The 19,486-nt window shown below is 35.9% G+C and overlaps 4 protein-coding genes across 7 annotated transcripts; all 4 read right to left on the reverse strand.

Annotated features, from left to right (window-relative positions):
• Window positions 1-280: 280 nt before the first annotated feature.
• Window positions 281-9,899, reverse strand: LOC113058618 (SH3 domain-binding protein 5-like). Of its 3 annotated transcripts, none has more exons than XM_026226666.1 (7): window positions 9,766-9,899; window positions 6,082-6,370; window positions 5,095-5,157; window positions 4,352-4,480; window positions 3,979-4,137; window positions 3,228-3,401; window positions 1,264-1,827 (listed from the first exon to the last, which is right to left on the reverse strand). In XM_026226666.1, exons 2-7 carry the CDS (start codon window positions 6,304-6,306, stop codon window positions 1,264-1,266), a joined length of 1,314 nt encoding a protein of 437 aa, XP_026082451.1. In that variant the 5' UTR covers window positions 6,307-6,370; window positions 9,766-9,899. The 3 variants fall into 3 exon arrangements, with proteins under 3 accessions (XP_026082452.1, XP_026082451.1, XP_026082450.1); XM_026226665.1 differs by lacking the exon at window positions 9,766-9,899 and adding an exon at window positions 6,581-6,691; XM_026226667.1 differs by lacking the exon at window positions 9,766-9,899 and having other exon boundaries at window positions 281-1,827; window positions 6,082-6,306.
• LOC113058617 (alpha-1,3-mannosyl-glycoprotein 2-beta-N-acetylglucosaminyltransferase-like) lies at window positions 6,815-9,907 on the reverse strand. The gene is made up of 3 exons (XM_026226664.1): window positions 9,766-9,907; window positions 8,566-9,496; window positions 6,815-8,392 (listed from the first exon to the last, which is right to left on the reverse strand). The coding sequence occupies exons 2-3, from the start codon at window positions 9,223-9,225 to the stop codon at window positions 7,694-7,696; spliced, it is 1,359 nt and encodes a 452-aa protein (XP_026082449.1). The 5' UTR covers window positions 9,226-9,496; window positions 9,766-9,907; the 3' UTR covers window positions 6,815-7,693.
• A 680-nt stretch (window positions 9,908-10,587) lies between these two features.
• Window positions 10,588-12,361, reverse strand: LOC113058619 (uncharacterized). Of its 2 annotated transcripts, XM_026226669.1 has the most exons (3): window positions 11,652-12,361; window positions 11,503-11,555; window positions 10,588-11,195 (listed from the first exon to the last, which is right to left on the reverse strand). In XM_026226669.1, the coding sequence occupies exons 1-3, from the start codon at window positions 12,166-12,168 to the stop codon at window positions 11,106-11,108; spliced, it is 660 nt and encodes a 219-aa protein (XP_026082454.1). In that variant the 5' UTR covers window positions 12,169-12,361; the 3' UTR covers window positions 10,588-11,105. The 2 variants fall into 2 exon arrangements, with proteins under 2 accessions (XP_026082454.1, XP_026082453.1); XM_026226668.1 differs by having other exon boundaries at window positions 11,503-12,360.
• A 1,310-nt stretch (window positions 12,362-13,671) lies between these two features.
• LOC113058620 (probable E3 ubiquitin-protein ligase RNF183) lies at window positions 13,672-18,135 on the reverse strand. Its single transcript, XM_026226670.1, has 2 exons — window positions 17,980-18,135; window positions 13,672-15,294 (listed from the first exon to the last, which is right to left on the reverse strand). The coding sequence occupies exon 2, from the start codon at window positions 15,240-15,242 to the stop codon at window positions 14,331-14,333; it is 912 nt and encodes a 303-aa protein (XP_026082455.1). The 5' UTR covers window positions 15,243-15,294; window positions 17,980-18,135; the 3' UTR covers window positions 13,672-14,330.
• Between the last annotated feature and the right edge of the window lie 1,351 nt (window positions 18,136-19,486).

Raw genomic sequence — 19,486 nt, forward strand, 5'->3', positions numbered from 1 at the left:
TTTCAGTTGTTTCACACTTTTTTGTTATGTATATAATTCCATATATAATTCCACATGTGTTAATACATAGTTTTGATGCCTTCAGGTGTGAATCTACAATTTTCATAGTCATGAAAATAAAGAAAACTCTTTGAATGAGAAGGTGTGTCCAAACTTTTGGTCTGTACTATATATACATACATACATCTCACACACACACACACACACACACACACACACACACATAAATATATATAATGACTAAAAATGTTTTTAAAAAAAGACATTAAATTCCCAAAAATAATATGATATGTATATTTATTGTTCCATCAGAAGTTGCAAATGTCACCACTGTGCACATCTTCATACAGAACACTAATAAAGACAATAATATCAACTTCCAGTGCTCACACTGAGGGTTATTAAAGATGTATAAAGCACACTGAATGAACAGAATATCAAATAATGATTAAAAAAAATAGCATTCATAGACACCTAAAAATTCATTAAATGAAAATAGTGATTGTCTTAAACAGCAAAACATAAATGTTTAGTTTTAGAATCCCACCACTGAAAATAAACCCTTCATTTCTTCAACTGCACAAAATCTGTATTTCGGTCGGAATGAATGTTTCTTCTGATGAAAAGGCCAGAGTGCACTAATGCAAACAAGATGAATATAAAGCAAGCCTCATGCATGCCATTTGTCACTTGGGCACACTTTTTGTGAATCACTACCGGTATTTCAAAGTCGGCATGGAAAAACATTAAAATGAAAATAATTTTACCTAATTTTAAAGGCATTTTAACTTCAAATAGTTTGTCAGTAAGCGAACTAAAGTGGAGAGCAAAACTGCCTTATTTTATCATGTCAGCTATAGAGATTATAATAAGACTGTGTTTATAAAGACACAGTTTTATACATTTGCATAGAAAAACATTAGGTGCTTATCAGGATGAAGAAGAAATATATTATATTAATTATGATTAAGTTAATCAAACTGTAGGGTTGCTACCATTACAAATATTGTCAGTCTTTTACCACTTGATTTGAGATACCAAATCTTCTCTCTCAAAAAAAATAAATAAATAAAATAATTAAGAAAAAAAAAATATATATATATATATTAAGATTTTTATTTTGGTCTTTCTCCTTTACAAGTACTTATAAAAAGCTTAACAATAAATAAAAATTAAGAGTTGCTCAGTCAGTCAAGAATCAAGCTCAAAAATCATCAAGGAAAATGTAGAAAAAAATAAAACGAGCATTATTTATGGACATACTCATAAACTGACACTTCTAATGTGTTGTTTGAGGAACTCCGAAATGTCTGCGTTTATTTGCCTCACTAGCTTCTTATCATTCTCCGTCCCGTATCTCTCCCCTTCTTCACCTGAGAGACTGATGTCACTGCTAAGGTGGCCCAGGTGTTCAACGGAGTCACACTTTTCAAGATCAGAGATGATGGTCTGGAGGCTGACGATGGAAAGAGAGTCTGAACCAGACCGTGTCATCTCTGCTCTTCCCATGTCCACCCACTTGGAGTTCTGATGCGTATCCACCCACTGTCTGGTATTGGCCACACCCTCTTTTCCAGACACCCAATCGTTTGGTCTTGGGTGGCCTCCACAGGCTCCACCTTCGGTGCCTGTGCTGTTGGTTGTCTCTGCTCCTACAGGAGGGCTCCGCCCACTGCACGTTTTGATTGGTCCATCCTTTGTTTGGTCCTGTTCCCTCTGGGCATGTATCTCCTCGCTGATTTCCTCCAGGTGGCGCAGAGTGCTGGAGTAATTTAACTTGGCTTTGGAAATACGCTCCTCTAATAGTAAAATTTTTGACTTGTGCTCCTGCAAAAACATGTTTACATCATTTTTAGCTCACACATTTTAACTGTAAATCAACATTTGTAAATGTACATTTGTCATCATTTACTCCCCTTAATGTTGCAGTAGAAGACAATATTTTCAGTGAATCATTAAAAATTGAAAAACAAAAGTTAGCCTGTTCATCTAAAAATATTTTTTAGGGATTCAGAAGATTTGGAATATAGTGCAAAAGTTATATGGATTATGGATGGAGTTTTTAGAGACTGTAAATAAAATTAATACAGATATCCACACAGAACATTCCCATACTCAAAATCTTAAAATAAATTGCTGATTCTTTTGCTTAATTAAACAGGCTGGGTCACACATTGTTTGCTTGACAGCTTCTGCAGCTATTTTCATAGCTAGAAAAAATTCTGGCTAAATGATATCATGTTTTTACAATTTATTTTTGCTAAAAACTGTATTTCACTACTGGGTCACACATTCAACTACAAAAATAATTTTTAACTAAGTTTAAAATACTCTAGACATATTTTATTCAATATATTCATATATAGTGAAATTGGTTTATGTACTAATATATCATAATATATCCCTTCCTGAGACAAGAGAGAAGCCACAAGAGTTTACATTGAATTAAAGGGATAGTTCATCCAAAAAAAAAAAAAAATTATGTCATTAATAACTCCCCCTTATGTCGTTCCAAACCCATGTGACCTCCGTTTATCTTCAGAACATGGTTTAAGATATTTTAGATTTAGTCCGAGAGTTCTGTCCCTCCATTGAAACTGTGTGTACGGTATACTGTCCATGTCCAGAAAGGTAAGAAAAACATCATCAAAGTAGTCCATGTGACATCAGAGGGTCCGTTAGAATTCGTTAGAAATCATTCGATGTAACCCGATCTTCTTGAACCAGTTCACCAAATCGAACTGAATCATTTTAAATGGTTTGCGTCTCCAATACGCATTAATCCACAAATGACTTAAGCTGTTAACTTGTTTAATGTGCTGACACTCCCTCTGAGTTCAAACAAAACAATATCCCGGAGTAATTCATTTACTCAAACAGTACACTGACTGAACTGCTGTGAAGGGAGAACTGAAGATGAACACCGAGTCGAGCCAGATAATGACTCGTTCACGAGTCAAACTGAATTGGATACTTTTTAAGAACCTGCAGGGAACCTGATTTTCGGAGCTCAGCAAAATCGGTCCTCATTCATGTTAATTTCATGGAACACGATCACTTTTATACTGTACATCTTTTCTGGAACATGGCACGGATTTTGGATCAACTTGAGGGTGCGTAAATGATGATAGGATTTCATTTTTTGTTAACCTATTCCTTAAATTTGAGCAAGTATCCATAGTTTTTATACACCAACATTAGGCAAATGTAATAACAGCTCAACATACCTCTAGAACGTCATTGAACTGAGCCTTGAGCTCAAAGTAAGACTTGGACTTGACGATGGATCTCTTCAGTGACTTCTGCAGCTCCTGCACGCGGGCTTCGGCCTCCTGACACAGCTGGGTGACAAGCATGTGCCCCCGTTCGCTCTTTATGCGCTCATCCTCTGCCTCATTCACCTGCACAGTTTCAAGTCAATCATGGCAAGCTCAGTGCAATGCTGTGTGTGTGTGCAAAATATACTCTGTGTGGATACATAAACCGTACTTCATCTTCATTGTACTTGCACATTCAAATTTGGGTCAAATGAGGGGTTAATGGTGCAATTGTTACATGTTTTCATGTACATAAAGGTAAAACAGGCTTTTGATTGCGCAATATATACTGTATTAAATATATTGTTCAGCAGTTTGGGGTCAGTAAGACTTATTTGTTAGAAAGAAATCAATAGTTTTATTTAGCAAGGATACATTAAATACACAAAAATATTAAGCAGCAAAACTGTTTTTAACAGTGATTGATAGAGCAGAAAATCAGCATATTAGAACTGTTCTTTTAGAACTAGTTATTTTAAATTGAAAATTCTTGTAAATTCTTTCACAATATATCTGTTTTTGCTGTACCATGGTGGGCACAAGACACTTCTTTATAAAAGAATAAAATAAAATCTGCCGCATGATTCAGTCATGTAACAAAGGTCCAAGAAAACATGTTCAAGTCACTTGTAAAGATATGCTAGAGAGAAAATTGGCCAACCTTTGAGGTGGCATGATTCAGCATCTCTTGCCAGGTTGGATCTAGCGTCTTGACTGCAGTGAGGCCCTGTTCAGCCACGTGGACCATCTCTCGAGCAGCCAAGTGCATGGACACTGCTCTCTCAAAGCTGAGCGCTGCTTTCTGGGTCTCCTGCTGGGCCTAAGATGGATGAAACTAATCATAATGCATTTAAGAGACTATAGGTTTCATCAGATGAAGGTTCTGATAGTTGCCATAGAAAAACAGGCAAAATATGTTATGATGTTTTGGCATGAACAACTAAATAACATTTTAACCTGTTTAAATTAATAATAATAGTTATAAAGTATGACTGTTTTTCTCAATGCTGAGCTAAAGATGAGTGTTTGTCCACCTCTTTTGCTTTTCTTCGTGCCTCATAGTAAGGTCTGGCCTTCTCGATGCAGGACCCCAGTTCTGAACTTTTCGCCTTGAGTTTAAGCACAGAGTCACTCATTATCCTCCTATGGCTGGACCGAACCTCCTGCCAACAAAAACAATGTTTTTTCACAAATCACACAAGCCATTCACAACAAGTTAATAATAATAACATAAAGTGTGTAAATCATGAGTGTTCATCTTGTTTGCCATCTAAGAGAGAGAGAATCATATAAGCCTTCTCTTATCTGCATAATATGGTGCAAGGTTATTATGGTTAATTGAAACTAAAACTAATTTAGGTCATCTTGATGTGCTAAAACTAAGATAAAAATTATATAAACATAAAAAAATAACTAATTACATTACAACAAATAACATTAAAATTACTAAAAACTTCAAAGTTATAATGGAAAAAAACATAAATATTTATATATATAATATTTATAATATGCATGTATAATATGTACGTATACTCTGTGTGTAATGATGATATAACATTAGGTGTGGTGCCCTTAATATTCAATTATTGATCTGGGCTGATAGCAGAAAGATTGCAGGTTTGATCCAAAGTACAGTCTAGCTAAAACTGAGATTATAGTCCTGTATACTGAATTAAAAGTGTCTATTAAATGACAATGAGCCATAATAATATGCATATACTTAAGTGCAAAAAACAGTCCCAAATGTCCTTGAGGTCAGGAACAATTTTTCACATACTTGTAGTTCCAGTTCCATCTTGTTGATCTCCTCACTTGCCTCATTCAGACGCTCCAGTGCCTCCTAGACACAGAAACACAGCAGGTCATAGTCGCCTAATGGTAAATGATCTTGGCTGCTGGCGTAAAGGTTGCTGGTTCAATCCAAAATAATGGTGAGCCAGAAACTGGAGAGTCACAATAAACTCCATGAAAATACCTTTGGTGAAACTTTATAATAACCAACATTATTATCAGTTGTAATATAATATTAGTGCCTGAAGTGCACAGATGCAGAATCCAGGAGTCAAAGGGTGGTGACTTCAAAAAACATAAAAAAGATATTTTAGATTCTTCAAATAAAATATAACGTATGATTCTCATGACGTACTAAAAATGAAAATAGTAATAGATAAAACATGTAAAGATATATAAACTAGTAAAGAATAAACATGTTTGACCATTTTTTTTTCTATTGCACATACAAATAGTTCAAAAACAAAATGTTGATTCACAACGCACATCCATAACTGAATGTCCATGAACTACAAAGCTGTTAAGCATTAAAAAAAATATGTTAATCATTTATTAATTATGCTTTGATAAATAGTCTGCTTAGAGGGCTTGATTTATATATTGATATATATTAATAAATCACAACAACTGTGTTGTAGTTTATTTGCACAAAAAATATTCACTGTTTGTCCACTTCACTGGTTTGCACTCTATCTGCCATGTGCCTTGCGCTGCATTATTTAACTTTATTTTTATTTTTATGTCTCTTTTTACATGCCCTTATTTTATAGTTGTATCTTATATTTTATATTTGATCTAGATTTTTAGGCTCTACTGTTAGTGTTATCTATATGCACCAAGGATCTGACAGTTAACGCAATTTCGATTCTCTGTATGTATGTACTGTACATGTGGAAGAATTGACAATAAAGCAGACTTGACTTGTGTGAGATGTTAGCACAGTGTGCAAAGTTAAATGTCCGTTTTACGTTACCTGGATTCTAGGATCTAATTCCTCCTCGGTCAGTTTTCCATGCAGTGAGTTTTCATCTTGACATTTAGATCTCTCAGAGTCTTTGCCCTCCATCTCTGTCTCCTCGGATTCCCCATCAGCTTCTCTGCTATCGTCCGTCACCTCCTCCGGCTGATTTCCTCCTCTCTCCTCCACTGAAAGTGCTCCTGAACCCGCAGGACATTCACGCGAAACCGCTGGATCCATTTACAGGCCTCTCCGTATATCCGAGATCAAATGTTGACGATTAACAAGGCGAAAACTGTCAGATCTGAAGCGAAACAAAGAAGTAACGTCACTTGTCTATATTTTAAATGTCTTTGCCTTCATTATTTACTGTGGTAACGTTAGTTTGTTCGCTACTGCAAATGCCTCTCAGCAAATAAATAAACCGGTTTGATGAGTTTAAAAGTGCCTTGAAAGACAAACTCAAGAATATGAAGATTACATGACAAATAATCGCCAAAAGTCCATTATACACCTCAGTTTTACCCCATGGCTAACATCGTACTCCCTCCCGAAATGTGATATAAGAGTGAGGTAAATATAAAACGCGAAACGAAACCCTTTAGGACTAATGAGCTACTGTAGTTGACGTCGTGTAACGTAATAGCGTGGGAGCGTTTTAGTGACTCATGTAATGACTCGTTTGTGTGGCTAATACATAATCATATTTTTTATTTGGTAAATTTCACACACAAAAGAAAAAAAAATAGTATTTCTAAACTATGTTTTAGGGTATTTATGGTTCAATTTCTTCTTTGACTATCGTATTGCTAACAAAATAGATACAATTTTATTTGGTAACGTAAATTGAAATGTTAAACTTTGATCTGCTGTTTTTATTTTTATTTCTTTTTCTTTTTCATTAACCCTCCGTATTAGTATGTTTTCATTTTGAGTTATTTTTATATGTAAATTATTTTTGTTGTATGCTTAGGACTGAATTGAAATACTGTTGCTGCAGTTATGAATATTCTAGTGTATTATTTTATTAGCATTTTTATTTATCTGAGCAATAAATGAGTCGTAATAATATAAGTAAAACACAAAACATAAGTGTCAAATGATTTTTCCTCACATATTTCAAACACTATTCCATGAACCATAGCAATTTAATAAAGTGTAAGTGACAAAAAAGTGAAAAATAAAGACAGAGGTGAAGCAAAAAAAAACTACATCCAAAGGCACTTAGAGCAGTATTCACAGTATTAAAATTAAGTGTTTTTTAAACATATTCACCCTCATTTTTAGTTCCTGGACAAATATACTTTGTGTGAAAAATGTGTATAGCTGGTCAGCATAAGATTTAGGTTTAATCTGTGAGTTTTAATGGTGACATAGTTCTCAGATAAATCCTAGCTGACTTCATAAAGACAAATAATGAAACCTGAGGCAAAAAGTCTGAGTGATCAATATGTTATCATCTTTGGTATCATATCTCTTTTCTAAAACCCTTACTAGAGGTTTTTCCATCATTAAGCAGCACAATGGAATTTTAAGGCAAGGTGATAGAGAACAAGTAATATGCAATAGAATTTTCATGTGTTTCACATCTTAATAAAAAATTCCTGTGATGTAGGCCAAGCCCACTTCAACTCCAGCTCGGATCGTACTGGCTCCATCCTGCTGGTGGAGCTAAATAGACCCTCTTTCCACGGAAAAGGAAAGGAACTACACCTCTATACCCGGCTCGTGGGACTCCTGACTTCAGGTCATCCATCACACCAAGATTGCGAGCCAATGTTTTAAAACTGTCAGGGCTAGAATACTGCACCCGAAATGGGCCAGACCCAGTAAGTTTCCCACTTTGCAAGTCCTCCACAGTGACAACCGAAGCACTGTAAACCTCCTTCTCAAAACTCTCATCATATTTCTTCTTTTCTAAATAAGAAAGGTCCATTTTGGTAAAAGGCACAAATTCGGTATTGAGCTTAATAAAGCGGAGGTACTTGTCGTAAAACTGCCCTAAACTCACACCCTTCCGACCGAACGTTAAAGTTCTGGAAATTTCTGGTCTTATGCAGGACCTGTCTCTGCGCTGACTGGGTTGGCGCATCCAGTCGTCCCAAAACGAGGCCGGCCATTTTGGCTCAATCTCTGCCCAGAGGTCTTTTGTGAACATCCAGCCCAAGCCTGGGAAAAAATCTGTCCTGTACAACAGGCTCGCTTTTCCAGGGTCCACAAATCCTTCCCTGCCATTGTCATTCCAGGCAGACACGCACCACAGAGTCGGGTCTGATTTTAAAATTGGATGAAGTGCTCTGAAGTACTCAAAAAAATCAGGGGCAACCTGGTGAAAGTAATAAAACATACCATCAACAAAAGAAAATAATTCACCATAATTCAACAATTAATGATATTTTGTATGAATGGGTTTCACGTTTTCACTTTTTGTATTAACTGTTCTTTTAATAATAGAGTTTATACAAACAATGTGTATTAAAAGGTTGCCGTTTAAGTTACCTCCAAATCATCCTCCACAACAACAACAGAGGAGTATGAAAAGGTGTTGAAAACCTGGTTGAATGCCCAACGGTAATGTCGTGAGATTTTGTAGTAACCCTGGAACTTCTTATGCTGTGGAGGTACTGAGATATCAGAAAGATCAGGCTGTTTGATATAAGTCAGCTGACTGCCATACGAGGCGATCACGTCAGATGTTTCTGCGTGTCCACAGTCCTGGCTCACGACGATTGGATAGAGTTCGGCCGACGGTCGGTGCTCAATGAGTTTGTCAAGGCAGCGTTTCACTGTCACACGATTACAGGCAATGACTAAAATAGGGATGACCACCGGAGCTGAATGTTCAGCTTGTGATTTTGATTTAGCAGCTGTCACACCACCTTTGTTCTCCCAAACCGACCAATGGCTCTGGATTTGCAATAGGATCTTCTTCTGCGATTCAATTTCAGCTTCAAATGCATTAGCTACACGCATCACTTCATTCATAATATTTCCAAACTGGTCTCCTCCGGCTCTGTCCCCCTTGTTACCAAGTTCGTCCGGGCTGTCTAGAGCCCCTTGAGTGGAAGGGCGTCTCATGAGGACAAAAAAAAGAATAACGTTCCATGCTACAAATATGAAAGCACCACAAATGATAAGAGGACTTCTTTTGCGTAGCATGGCCTGATGTGTGATAGGACAGAGGATTCAGGAAGGAAGAAATGGGAATGTAGAGCAGGAAGGTTTGATAAAGGGATGTGAAAAAGAGTCTTGTGGATATAATTTTTTTCTTCTATTCACATGCTTTGCATATTTTTCAGTCAGCTTTCACTATTGTAGAAGCAATATGTAACATTACACCGATGGAAGGTGAAAGTAAGACATATTCCAGGTTTCAGGATTCTGATATAGACATTTCTGTCCAAAGTGGCATGTTGAATTTTTGCAGAGCCTGTAAAACAAGCATTATTAACAGATATTAAGCAAAGAAAAAGCATGCATATGTGTGCCCGTTTTATTAGTCAGAAATACTGCACTGTAAGAGCAAATATGGACACGAGTTATGAAGAAGATCCCTTCGTCGATCAACAATATCACCTGTAGCTCTTCCTTCCAGCCACAACAGTTAAACAGTAGGAGACTAAACCATTCGGTTCATCACATATGAGTGTTGAGATTAAACAACACTAGACTGCGTAAAAAATGCCAATATATACTTACATGTGTCAACGCGCTCTCATACTCTGGCATGTTTCCCGCCTTCTACAGACATACTTCCGTTGCATTAAAGATTATGTCCCATTTCAACTCATCCAAGTAATTTATATGAATCTAATGTGGCACAGACGTTAAACGATCGTTAATTTGAAGCACGGTAAACTTCCTGCCTTTGCATACGCTTCAAGATTTGCTCGAGAATGCAAGGGTACTTGACTTCCGGGTGGCGTCATGGTGGGGCGGGGTGGTGATGTGGGTAATCATAAGGCCTCGTGGTGTTTATGCTGATCCCGCGAAATGTATTAGTAGGGTCTCTGAAAACAGGTGTCCCCCTCAGTTAGAAAAGTCTTGTGCCAGACGTAGCTAAATTGGAACTTATGAATTTCATTAAATCATAAAATGATCCAACATTCATTGTATGTTTGGATATCACCTGCAATTAGAGTTTTCTAAGCCTGGAAAATGCATGCTACTTAATAAAACCAACTACTCTGTTAAGATGCAATAAAATAATAGGATTCAAGATTTTTGCAGGATAATAAAGTAGCTAGTCAACATTTGAAGTGAATCAAAACCTTATCAAAGTTGTCCTAAAACTTAAAAACCATAATGCACTCTTGATTCAGGACAACTATGATCAACTTTTTTGATCAACTTCAAATGTTGATTATTGTATATTGATTCCTGACATGCAGATAGAAATCCAATAGACAGACAGACAGACCAACAGATAGATAGATAGATAGATAGATAGATAGATAGATAGATAGATAGATAGATAGATAGATAGATAGATAGATAGATAGATAGAAGTAATCTAAAAAGTAATGGAAGTTTTTATTTTATTGAGTCAGATTCAAATCTCAAGATTCAAGATTTTTTGTAAGATTATACAATTAATATAAAAAACACACATTCTTGATGTTTTTTAATGAAGCAGTATTATGTGGCCTATTTAATAATAAACAAAGTCAAACCAGTAGCTATTTCAGCATCAGATTTCTGTTCACTTAACAACATTCTTATTCTTACTTTTTTTTTACCAGATTAGAAAATCTGAAGATGGTCAGCAGTTTGTATAGTAATAATAGTTTCTTAATCCAAAGGGAAAATTTGGCTGGCAATAACAGTGCAAAATCAAGTAGACAGTGTACAAAACAATACAATACATCCCATAAAGCTGAAGTGAACAAGACAGCACATGAAAGAACATAAGACTACAATTACTGACATTCTATACATTCACATATATCTATATTTCTGTCTATCAATCAGTCATTCTATCTATCTATGAAAGTGCATTTGTGTGAAGTGCATGCCATCCACAGTCTCTAGAAGACAACTCATTCCCCAGGTTCAGCTCCTTCCAGTGTCTTAGGTCGATCCTTGTGATGTTCAGAAGTACATTTGACACATCCACTAAACTTATCACACTACAAAAAAGAAAACAGTATTGTTATACAACATTTAAGCTATACCATAGCAGTATGTTCTAGCTTCTGACTCTTAAAACATATAGCTAATATAATTTATGTACTTTAATACAGGAAAATCCTCCTTTATTAATAGTTTTGAATAGCATGTCGTCATTTCCTGGAGATTTATTTAAAATTTAGAAATTAATGATATATATATATATATACTAGAATTATTATTATTATATAATTATTTTTATTATTATTATTAGGTTAAATGTTTGACATCTTGTGACCCTTTAAAACCACACCGGCGACAACTTACATCCGGATGAAGCTGGTTCCAGCCAATTCCAAGTTTCCGCACACTGTCTGACACTGCGGTTGATAAATATATAAGTTTATGTTTTAAAATCCACAAAAAGCCAAGAGAAAACAATGGATTCACATTACTGTAATTTAGCGTGCTCTTACTCCGAGCGCAAACTATACAAATACAGCAAGTGCATGGATAATCTGAGTTTAGTTTTCGTAAATAAGTGCCATCCAGTCGAAGAACCAGGCTGTTGTTGGATAAAACACTGTATCTTTGGGATTTAAAAGCAAAAGTTTTATCCGACGTCAGTTTCGTCTTTGGCCGTTGATTTGGTTCACTTGATACTTTCATGGTTAACATTTTGTTGTCAGTCTTTAGGGAGCTTTTGACCAGAAGATCTTTGGATTCACTATTTCCTCTCGAAGATTTACCCGAACAACCCGTTTCAAATCGCGCTGAAATGGTCAAAACTCCGGGAATCTCCACTCGCTCCCTGTGAAATATGAATCCCCAAAGAGAGCGAAAATAAGATTTGACCGAGTCTCCTCCACATGTCATCCCGAGCCCGTACACTGAGGCGGGAGGCCGCTTCTTGCTCGCCTGTTTTCGGGCGAGGATATTCCCCTGACACCGGAGAACAGCTGACAGGGCAGAAGCGGAGGGAGTCGAAGCCATCGCACACTTTCTTTTGGGACTCTCGTGGTCCTTTTAAATGCAGTCCTTAAGATTAACGCCGACTAAAATCACTTTTGGGTGCTGAAAGAGGGGTTGAGCAACGCTAGAGCCAGAACTTTAATGGCACAATTTACCCAGCGTTATGTGGAGCCTAGCTACAAGACTTGCGTCAGATCGAGGGGTGTTGGTTATTCAACAACCCGCATGTGTGCAAAAATCGTGTACTTCACATGACTCCCTCGTGTACACAGTGTGCTAATTATACGGTCATCTACTTTTCTAGATGACCGGGTAGAACCTTTAATTTTAAGGCACTTGCGGGAAACCAGAAAAATGAATTTGTAACCCAATTTGTTTAGGAACGTACCGCTTGCACAAGTCAAAGGCCAAATATCTTTTCGACAATTAAATACATAATGTGACATTTCCATTTATAATAATGATAGTAGTAACAATATTGACGATTTGTCAATTGCTGTTTACGTGACTAGAACACCATTTCTAGTCAACCTTTTTTCGAGATCATTTGTTTATTTTTTATAAAAATATATTATATTATAAACAATAAAATATATAATATATTATAAAAATTTTATAAAATGTTTATTTATATATAAAAAGAAATGTGTAGCCTATGTATATGCATGCAAAAATATGGCCTCTAACCTAGACGAGCTTATATGATCGTGACAGGCTGACAGATAGCTATGGTTTATGAACATAAAAGTGTGCATTTGCACAGTTATGATGACGCAGTAATGTCCCAAATATGCTACATTTTGAAATGAATATAATATATTGCATATTAAGCAAAATTTTCATGCTCCATCTCCTTATGACCCTTCAATGGACAAAGCAATGGAATGGAGAACTGGAGAAACAGGCTTGCATTTTAACGGAAAGCAAATCAGTCTAAAATGTAATTTGTAAATGTCTGCACTGTATAGAATATACACTGGAGGGAATTTGAGCTCTCTTTTTGATGTATACCTAGTCTGTAGTGATAAATGCCAAACAGGACTGACCAGAAAGGGAAAGAATTTAGCAGAACCAGTCTAACACATGGACCAACATTGGGATAAATAATGTATTAGTATTATCCATGTTGTCCTAAATTCACAAGTTTATTGATGCATGTCCTTGATATTGACAAATAAATGTTTTCTACCATATTTGTTCAACCTATGTAAGTTACTTGCATTTTACTCTTTTCATTTGAGCATTGTTTTTACTCTGCTATCAGAGCAGACCTGCAACATATTTTCGGTTTATCTGCTGTTTTGCCCGTATATGTATGTAGAGTTATAGGCCTTCACTAGTTTTACCCCTATGATACTGCAGTCCTGCAGAAACACACATTCTCGTGCATATGTGAGTAAGCATGTGAGTAAGTCATGTGTCTGTCTATGACTTTGGGAGGATATTGACAATATCAAATTTATTCTTATAGATGTTTTCTGAATGAAGTTGTAATTGTAGGTAGTATGTCACTCAAATAGAGAATGGTCTTAAACGTTTATTACTTCCCACTTTGGCCTCTCCAAATTTGTGCAAAAAAATAAAAATACAAAATGAACATACAGTATAATAATACACATTGTATATTGTTTACATCATGTGCAGGATATGTCAAAGAAGTATCTATTTATAATAAATGTATTTCTAACAGAAGAAAGAACATTTATGAGCTTACATTAGTGTTGCCATGTACATTTCTAGACTGAGGTGATTTGCATTGGCGAACCGTCACATTTTTGTCCTTCAGCGTCAATACCAGAAACCATATAGAAAAGAAATACATGAAAATATATAATTCTTCACAAAATCAAGTGACATAGTAATATTGTATGATTATATATATATATATATATATATATATATGTACACACATATATATACAGTTAATCACTGGTCAGAATAGACATCCTCATTGCCTCTTGCTCTTAAAAACCTTTCCAAAACAGTGTCTCAGTTTGTGCAAAATACGTCCACGCTCAACAGACTTCAGTGCATCATACGTTCAAGTTTTTCCAGTTCATTCCTATCGAGCCTGTCTGAAACATCTTACACAAAAGCAAAAAAATGCTGTGTTGTGTTCAGTGCAACAAGCTTGTTTTGCCTTGCCCGTCATCCTTCTTGTGCGCTGTCAGTTTCCTCATCTCTCAAGGCTTTGGAGAAGTTGGGTTCTGAGATTGACTATTTGTTCTTTGCATATAGGGCAACACAAAAGTGAAGATGCCCACCAGCATTAAACCCACAGTGATTGCGATGATGGCAGCAACGACAGCATAATAGCACTGATTGGAATACATAATCCTTCTCATGTGACCCCTCATCCTGCTTGGCGGCCTTCCCACGTCGATCATAGTGGCCTGGCTGAGACCTTCCTCCATGACTCCAAGCGGATTACTGCTGACCTGCTCCTCTTTCTTCTTAAACACCGGCAGATTTAAAATGGTATTAAAAGAGCTGTTTGTTGGCGGATTCTTGAGGACGAGTTTGCCCTCGCTGCGTTTAAAGCGCACAGAAAGCGCCCGTTGCATCTCGGCCGGAAGTCTGCGGAAGATATCTTCGTTATTTCCCAAATGTGGTAGATCTCGACCGTGTCGGATTTCTGTCTGCTCCCGACAGATCGGACAAGACAACGTCTTGATCTCTGGAGAACTCACATTGATGCGTGCCAGGCATTCCAAGCAGAACGTGTGGCCGCAGGAGAGTAACTTGGGAGCTTTGAAGACATTGTCAAAGCTGCAGAAGCACACGATGCACTCCGTGTCCAGCAGATCATCTATGGGTTGCTCGGGCTTGTGGTGTCCAGGCTCATTGTTGTGGTCTCGCTTCCTTCCCTCCTCGCTGTGACCCCGTTGTTGCCTTCCACCCTCTTTCTGGTCCCGTTCTCTACCTCGGCTACTTTGATGATGGCGGTTTTCCATATCATTGCTGCGGCTTCTCCTAAGAGGCTTTTTTCGTTGCTCTGAAGTTCCCACATTGAAGCTACCCTTGCTTTCAAGCTTTGGCTTGACTTTGGTCCCTTTTTTGCTGCCCTTGGGTTTCTCTTTGCTGTCACTCATCATGTAGATACACGGGAGCAGATTAAGAGAAAATGGAAGTGTTGAGCAGAGAAACCTGTGAGGGAAGATGGAACAATACACTATCAGACTTGGTCACAAATACACTCCATATCATGTTGTAGAATAACCATTTTGGGTTACCCAAAATACCATTTCATTAAAGTGTTCTTAAAAGAATCATTTTTAGTGTGAATAACATTTAAATAATCTGAGGAATCTTTATGAATAACCTTCCTGCAATGGAAATAATCCATAGATGTTAAAGGTTCTTCATGGAACCATCAACGGCCATAAAGAACCTTTCATTGAACCCTTTTTCTTAGAGTGGAGAACGTTTTAATAATCTAAAGAACCATTTTCCACAATTAAGAATCTTTTGTGCAATGGAAAGTTGCCAAGGATGTTATAGATTCTTCATGGAACCACACAATCAATGGTCTTCACAACAGGCATCATTTCATTAAGACTCTGGAACAGATTTGAACTTCTAAGACTTAAAAGAGGTGTGTGATCTTTAAGAGCTTGTGTATTTAAAGCTGCTCAGGAATAAACACGGCACACTAAAGCAATATAATTCAAGGGTGAAGATTGCTAACTAAATTGCATCATTAGCAGTCAAGTGCGACGAGAACAGGAGTTTAGTCTGTCACACATTAGTGCTATTGCTTGTTTTTCTTTTAATTCCATTATAGGCCTTGAATGACTCAGCGTTTGAACCCAGGGTAATTTTTAACCTTAAGCCTACTGCTTCATATTTGATATACAAAGGCTTCTACATTTTCAAAATGATAAAACTTTACTTAGAGTCCTGTTGTACTCAGTTTACTACATTGTCTGATAATAATTTACAGTTTTTATAATTTATAATTTTTTTATATTATAATTTATAGCAAGTAAAGGGCCTTTCAGTATAATTCTGAAAACCTTTTATATTGAAATCTTTACAGAGTTTTTTAAAGTTATTTTTAAAATTAAAATTAAATGTAAATAATTTTTGTTAGCAGTTTTTCAAAATAAATACTTAACTAGAATGGATCAACTTAGGTTTACCTGATTTATCCATAAGTTAGTTTTAGAAAAAAAAAATCATTATAAAATGTAAAAAAAATTTGCATTATATTATATGTTTTGCCTCCACAATAAAAACTTTTTTTCTAAGACACATTATTGGGAGATATAGTTACAACTAAAAAGTTACAAAATATTTACAAAGATCTCATTGGTTTAAATTACAAGCTATCAGAATTTCATCTTACTTTTTGGCCTTGTAAATATTAGCACCACACCAAATTGCTAATTTTTTTTTTATTCCTCCTCAAATTAGAGCTCCACATTCGCCTATATATGAGCCATAAAAGCCTGACAAAAGCACATGCAAACTTCTTTTAATATACTTTGTCTAAATGTTCAGTAAACTCTTTTGTTAAAAAAAAAAAAAAAAAAAAATGATTTGTCTATTATTTTAAATGTCAGGCTTTACTGGGTAAATCGGCGTTATTTTTGTCCTATGTTTTACATTGTTCATATGTAATCTCGGGTTTGTAATTAATACACTGTACACTTGTAAACTTCAGGCTACTGTTCTTATTTGCAAGTTTATGATTGTTATGTACATAAAATTACAGGGTTTTCAAATTAGTGTGCACCACCCAAAAGAGTGTTTGACTTAAACCCTAAAGCCTGACTATACAGGAAAAGCAAACCAGAATATAATGGTTTTTAAATACTGTACAGATCCCAGATTAATTCTGTGTGCTTATGGTTAAGCTTTAACTCTATGAGTCAAGTCATGAAAGTCACAAAATGGGAACGTCTCATAGCAAACAAGCACAAAATTTATGATTATTGAATATGATGTGTAATATGAATGAGTAAAATCTAGGTTGAATTGAGATGTTCTAGAATCAAATAGTCTATGTTTGCATGTTTGCATACTTCAAAGGTTTATCCCACTGGCCATTTAAAACAGTCTGCTTTTATCAAAACATTCATTTTTAGGAGCATTAATTGAGCACATGCATAACAGGTTCTTTTTTAAAACATGTTTATGCAGGTATAATTCATATATTTTGGACTAAATGACTTGCCAAACTGAAAGCACACACCCACAGGTTTAGCACAAACCAGATAAAGTCTGTTGAGACCTGTCACCAATTATGACAGTAACACACCCTACATTTAAATCACACTGAATTTCACACTGAATTTCACAGTGTTGGGTTGTTTTTGAAAGACAGTTCTTTTTAAGAAGACAAGACAACAAAATTTTGTTGTATATTTTGTTTGCCAAAATATAGTCAAATAATATATGATTCATTAAACACACCATTTGTGGGGCATGTCGTCACATTGCAATAATAGAATTAAGCTGCCTATAAAATTTTTTTTTATTTTTTTTTTTTTTAGCAAAAATATGATTTAGGAATTTTAGTTTGGAGGAAAGAATACAAACATATATACAACATATATACAAACATAATACAAAATATAAAACCACTACCAGAGAACATATATTTTTTGTAATTGGACTCAAAGCTGACTCAAAAACTTTAGTCATTCAAATATAGCCATGTGACGTCTAACCCTATTCTGTACCTGCATTTGTGAACTAATGACTAATCATTACTCTACATTTGTATACAGACTACTGACTTATCATTTAAGATCACATCCTTCAAAATTAAAAGTGATCCTTTAAAAGTTAAAATCACCAAAAATGTTTCTAAAAGCATTCAACTACCTATGAGCTGAAGAGTAGCTGAACCCAGATGTTCATGAGCCTCTGAAGCACATATTCCAGTCTAGCTGTGTATCCAACAAAACAATGTGAAAGGTGTGCAATCCAGTCCTTTCTGTCTTCCTCAAGCCTTTCACGGTGCTTTTCATCATGTTAGTTAACATAAGCAATGTGTCTCCACCTCTTCTACATGTTTTTCTTTGTTTCTCCCTCCCTCTTTTACGCTTTTATTACCTGTTGAACCCGCTCTGCTGGTATTTGAACCGGTTTAAGTCTGTGAGGAATCCACTGACTAATACACCCGTGTTTTATTTTTCCATCTCTGCCGACCTTAAATGTGACTGAATCTAACAACTGTGGATAAATCAGTGCTCTAAATATCTGTGAGCCATGTTTGTTCATGCAGAAATCACAAACATGATGCAAGGACTGGAGGGACGTTGCTAGGTGGTTAGTTACTAATCCAAGTCAAAAGAGACCATGTTGGTTTTTTTAAGATAATCTTGTCGTAATGGAAAAAAATCCATAACTAATGATTCCATGTTTTTCCTACTCCAGTACATATTACTGGAAATATACACCATTTAGATGGGAACGATAAGGAAGTTTATAAAGATCTCATAAAGTCGCTTATAAATACTGACTAGGTTCATGTTATTCTCGCTCTTTGTCTCTCTCTCTCTCTCTCTCTCTCTCTCACACACACACACACACTGCCTAATAAGAAGGAAACACTTTATACCCATCACACATGTACCATTATCTTGTACTAAAAGCTGTCAACACACTGTTCCCACTACTCATTCACAGTGAGAAAGAGAAACAAGGCAGAAATTTGATGGCTGACACTTTATGATCAGATAAAGCCTTATGCAAAATACACATGGCTGCAATCAGGAGATCAGATTTCCATACAGATTTTAAAATAGAAGGATGTGGTGTGGTGGTTAAATGTAGTGTCATTGTTTGACTAATGCAAGGTACGAAAGCCATTTTTCCGCCATGGACTATATATAGTAACTGAAACTTTTTAATCACACAATTTACTTTCTCCCCCCAACTCTGAGTTAAAAAAGGTCAAAATTGCTAGATATAAACAACTGTGAGATATAAATTAAGAACTGTGAGAAAAAGTCGCAATTGCCCCCAAATCTCAAAGCACACCTCTGTAAGTTGTGGCCTAGTTTTGTTTCAAAAACTTGATCAACATCTGGTGTTGTTTTGGATCACATACTCATGAAAGCTATTAATATAATCAAGCGTGACCGCATATCAGTGTGCCAATCATTCATTGGCATTTCTGGTTTCAGGAAAAGAAATTCAACTGACATAGAATTTTACAACGCTAGATAATCATTGACTTATTGCTAATTTCGGCTGTCCTTTCTGTTTATCTGGGATCTTTAGGGGGAAAATACAAATGACTGGAAACTACCAATCATTGACTGCTGGCTATATATTAAACTATCTGAACTTTTCAAGGGAAAGAATTTGGTTTTTCTTTTTTTTG

The sequence above is a fragment of the Carassius auratus genome, chromosome 40, assembly GCF_003368295.1.
Source record: "Carassius auratus strain Wakin chromosome 40, ASM336829v1, whole genome shotgun sequence".
Taxonomy (NCBI): domain Eukaryota; kingdom Metazoa; phylum Chordata; class Actinopteri; order Cypriniformes; family Cyprinidae; genus Carassius; species Carassius auratus.

What these genes read in the sequence shown, in the direction of transcription:
- LOC113058618 (XM_026226667.1), bottom strand. Translation starts at nt 6,306, where the DNA reads ATGGATCCAGCGGTTTCGCGTGAATGTCCTGCGGGTTCAGGAGCACTT. An exon ending in AGATGGAACTGGAACTACAA is followed by an intron (nt 4,481 to 5,094) that starts GTATGTGAAAAA and finishes TTTTGTTGGCAG; the next exon opens with GAGGTTCGGTCCAGCCATAG. An exon ending in CACGAAGAAAAGCAAAAGAG is followed by an intron (nt 4,138 to 4,351) that starts GTGGACAAACAC and finishes CATCCATCTTAG; the next exon opens with GCCCAGCAGGAGACCCAGAA.
- LOC113058617 (XM_026226664.1), bottom strand. Translation starts at nt 9,225, where the DNA reads ATGCTACGCAAAAGAAGTCCTCTTATCATTTGTGGTGCTTTCATATTT. An exon ending in TTGTGGAGGATGATTTGGAG is followed by an intron (nt 8,393 to 8,565) that starts GTAACTTAAACG and finishes TACTTTCACCAG; the next exon opens with GTTGCCCCTGATTTTTTTGA.
- LOC113058619 (XM_026226668.1), bottom strand. Translation starts at nt 12,168, where the DNA reads ATGGCTTCGACTCCCTCCGCTTCTGCCCTGTCAGCTGTTCTCCGGTGT. An exon ending in GGAACCAGCTTCATCCGGAT is followed by an intron (nt 11,196 to 11,502) that starts GTAAGTTGTCGC and finishes TCTTTTTTGTAG; the next exon opens with TGTGATAAGTTTAGTGGATG.
- LOC113058620 (XM_026226670.1), bottom strand. Translation starts at nt 15,242, where the DNA reads ATGATGAGTGACAGCAAAGAGAAACCCAAGGGCAGCAAAAAAGGGACC.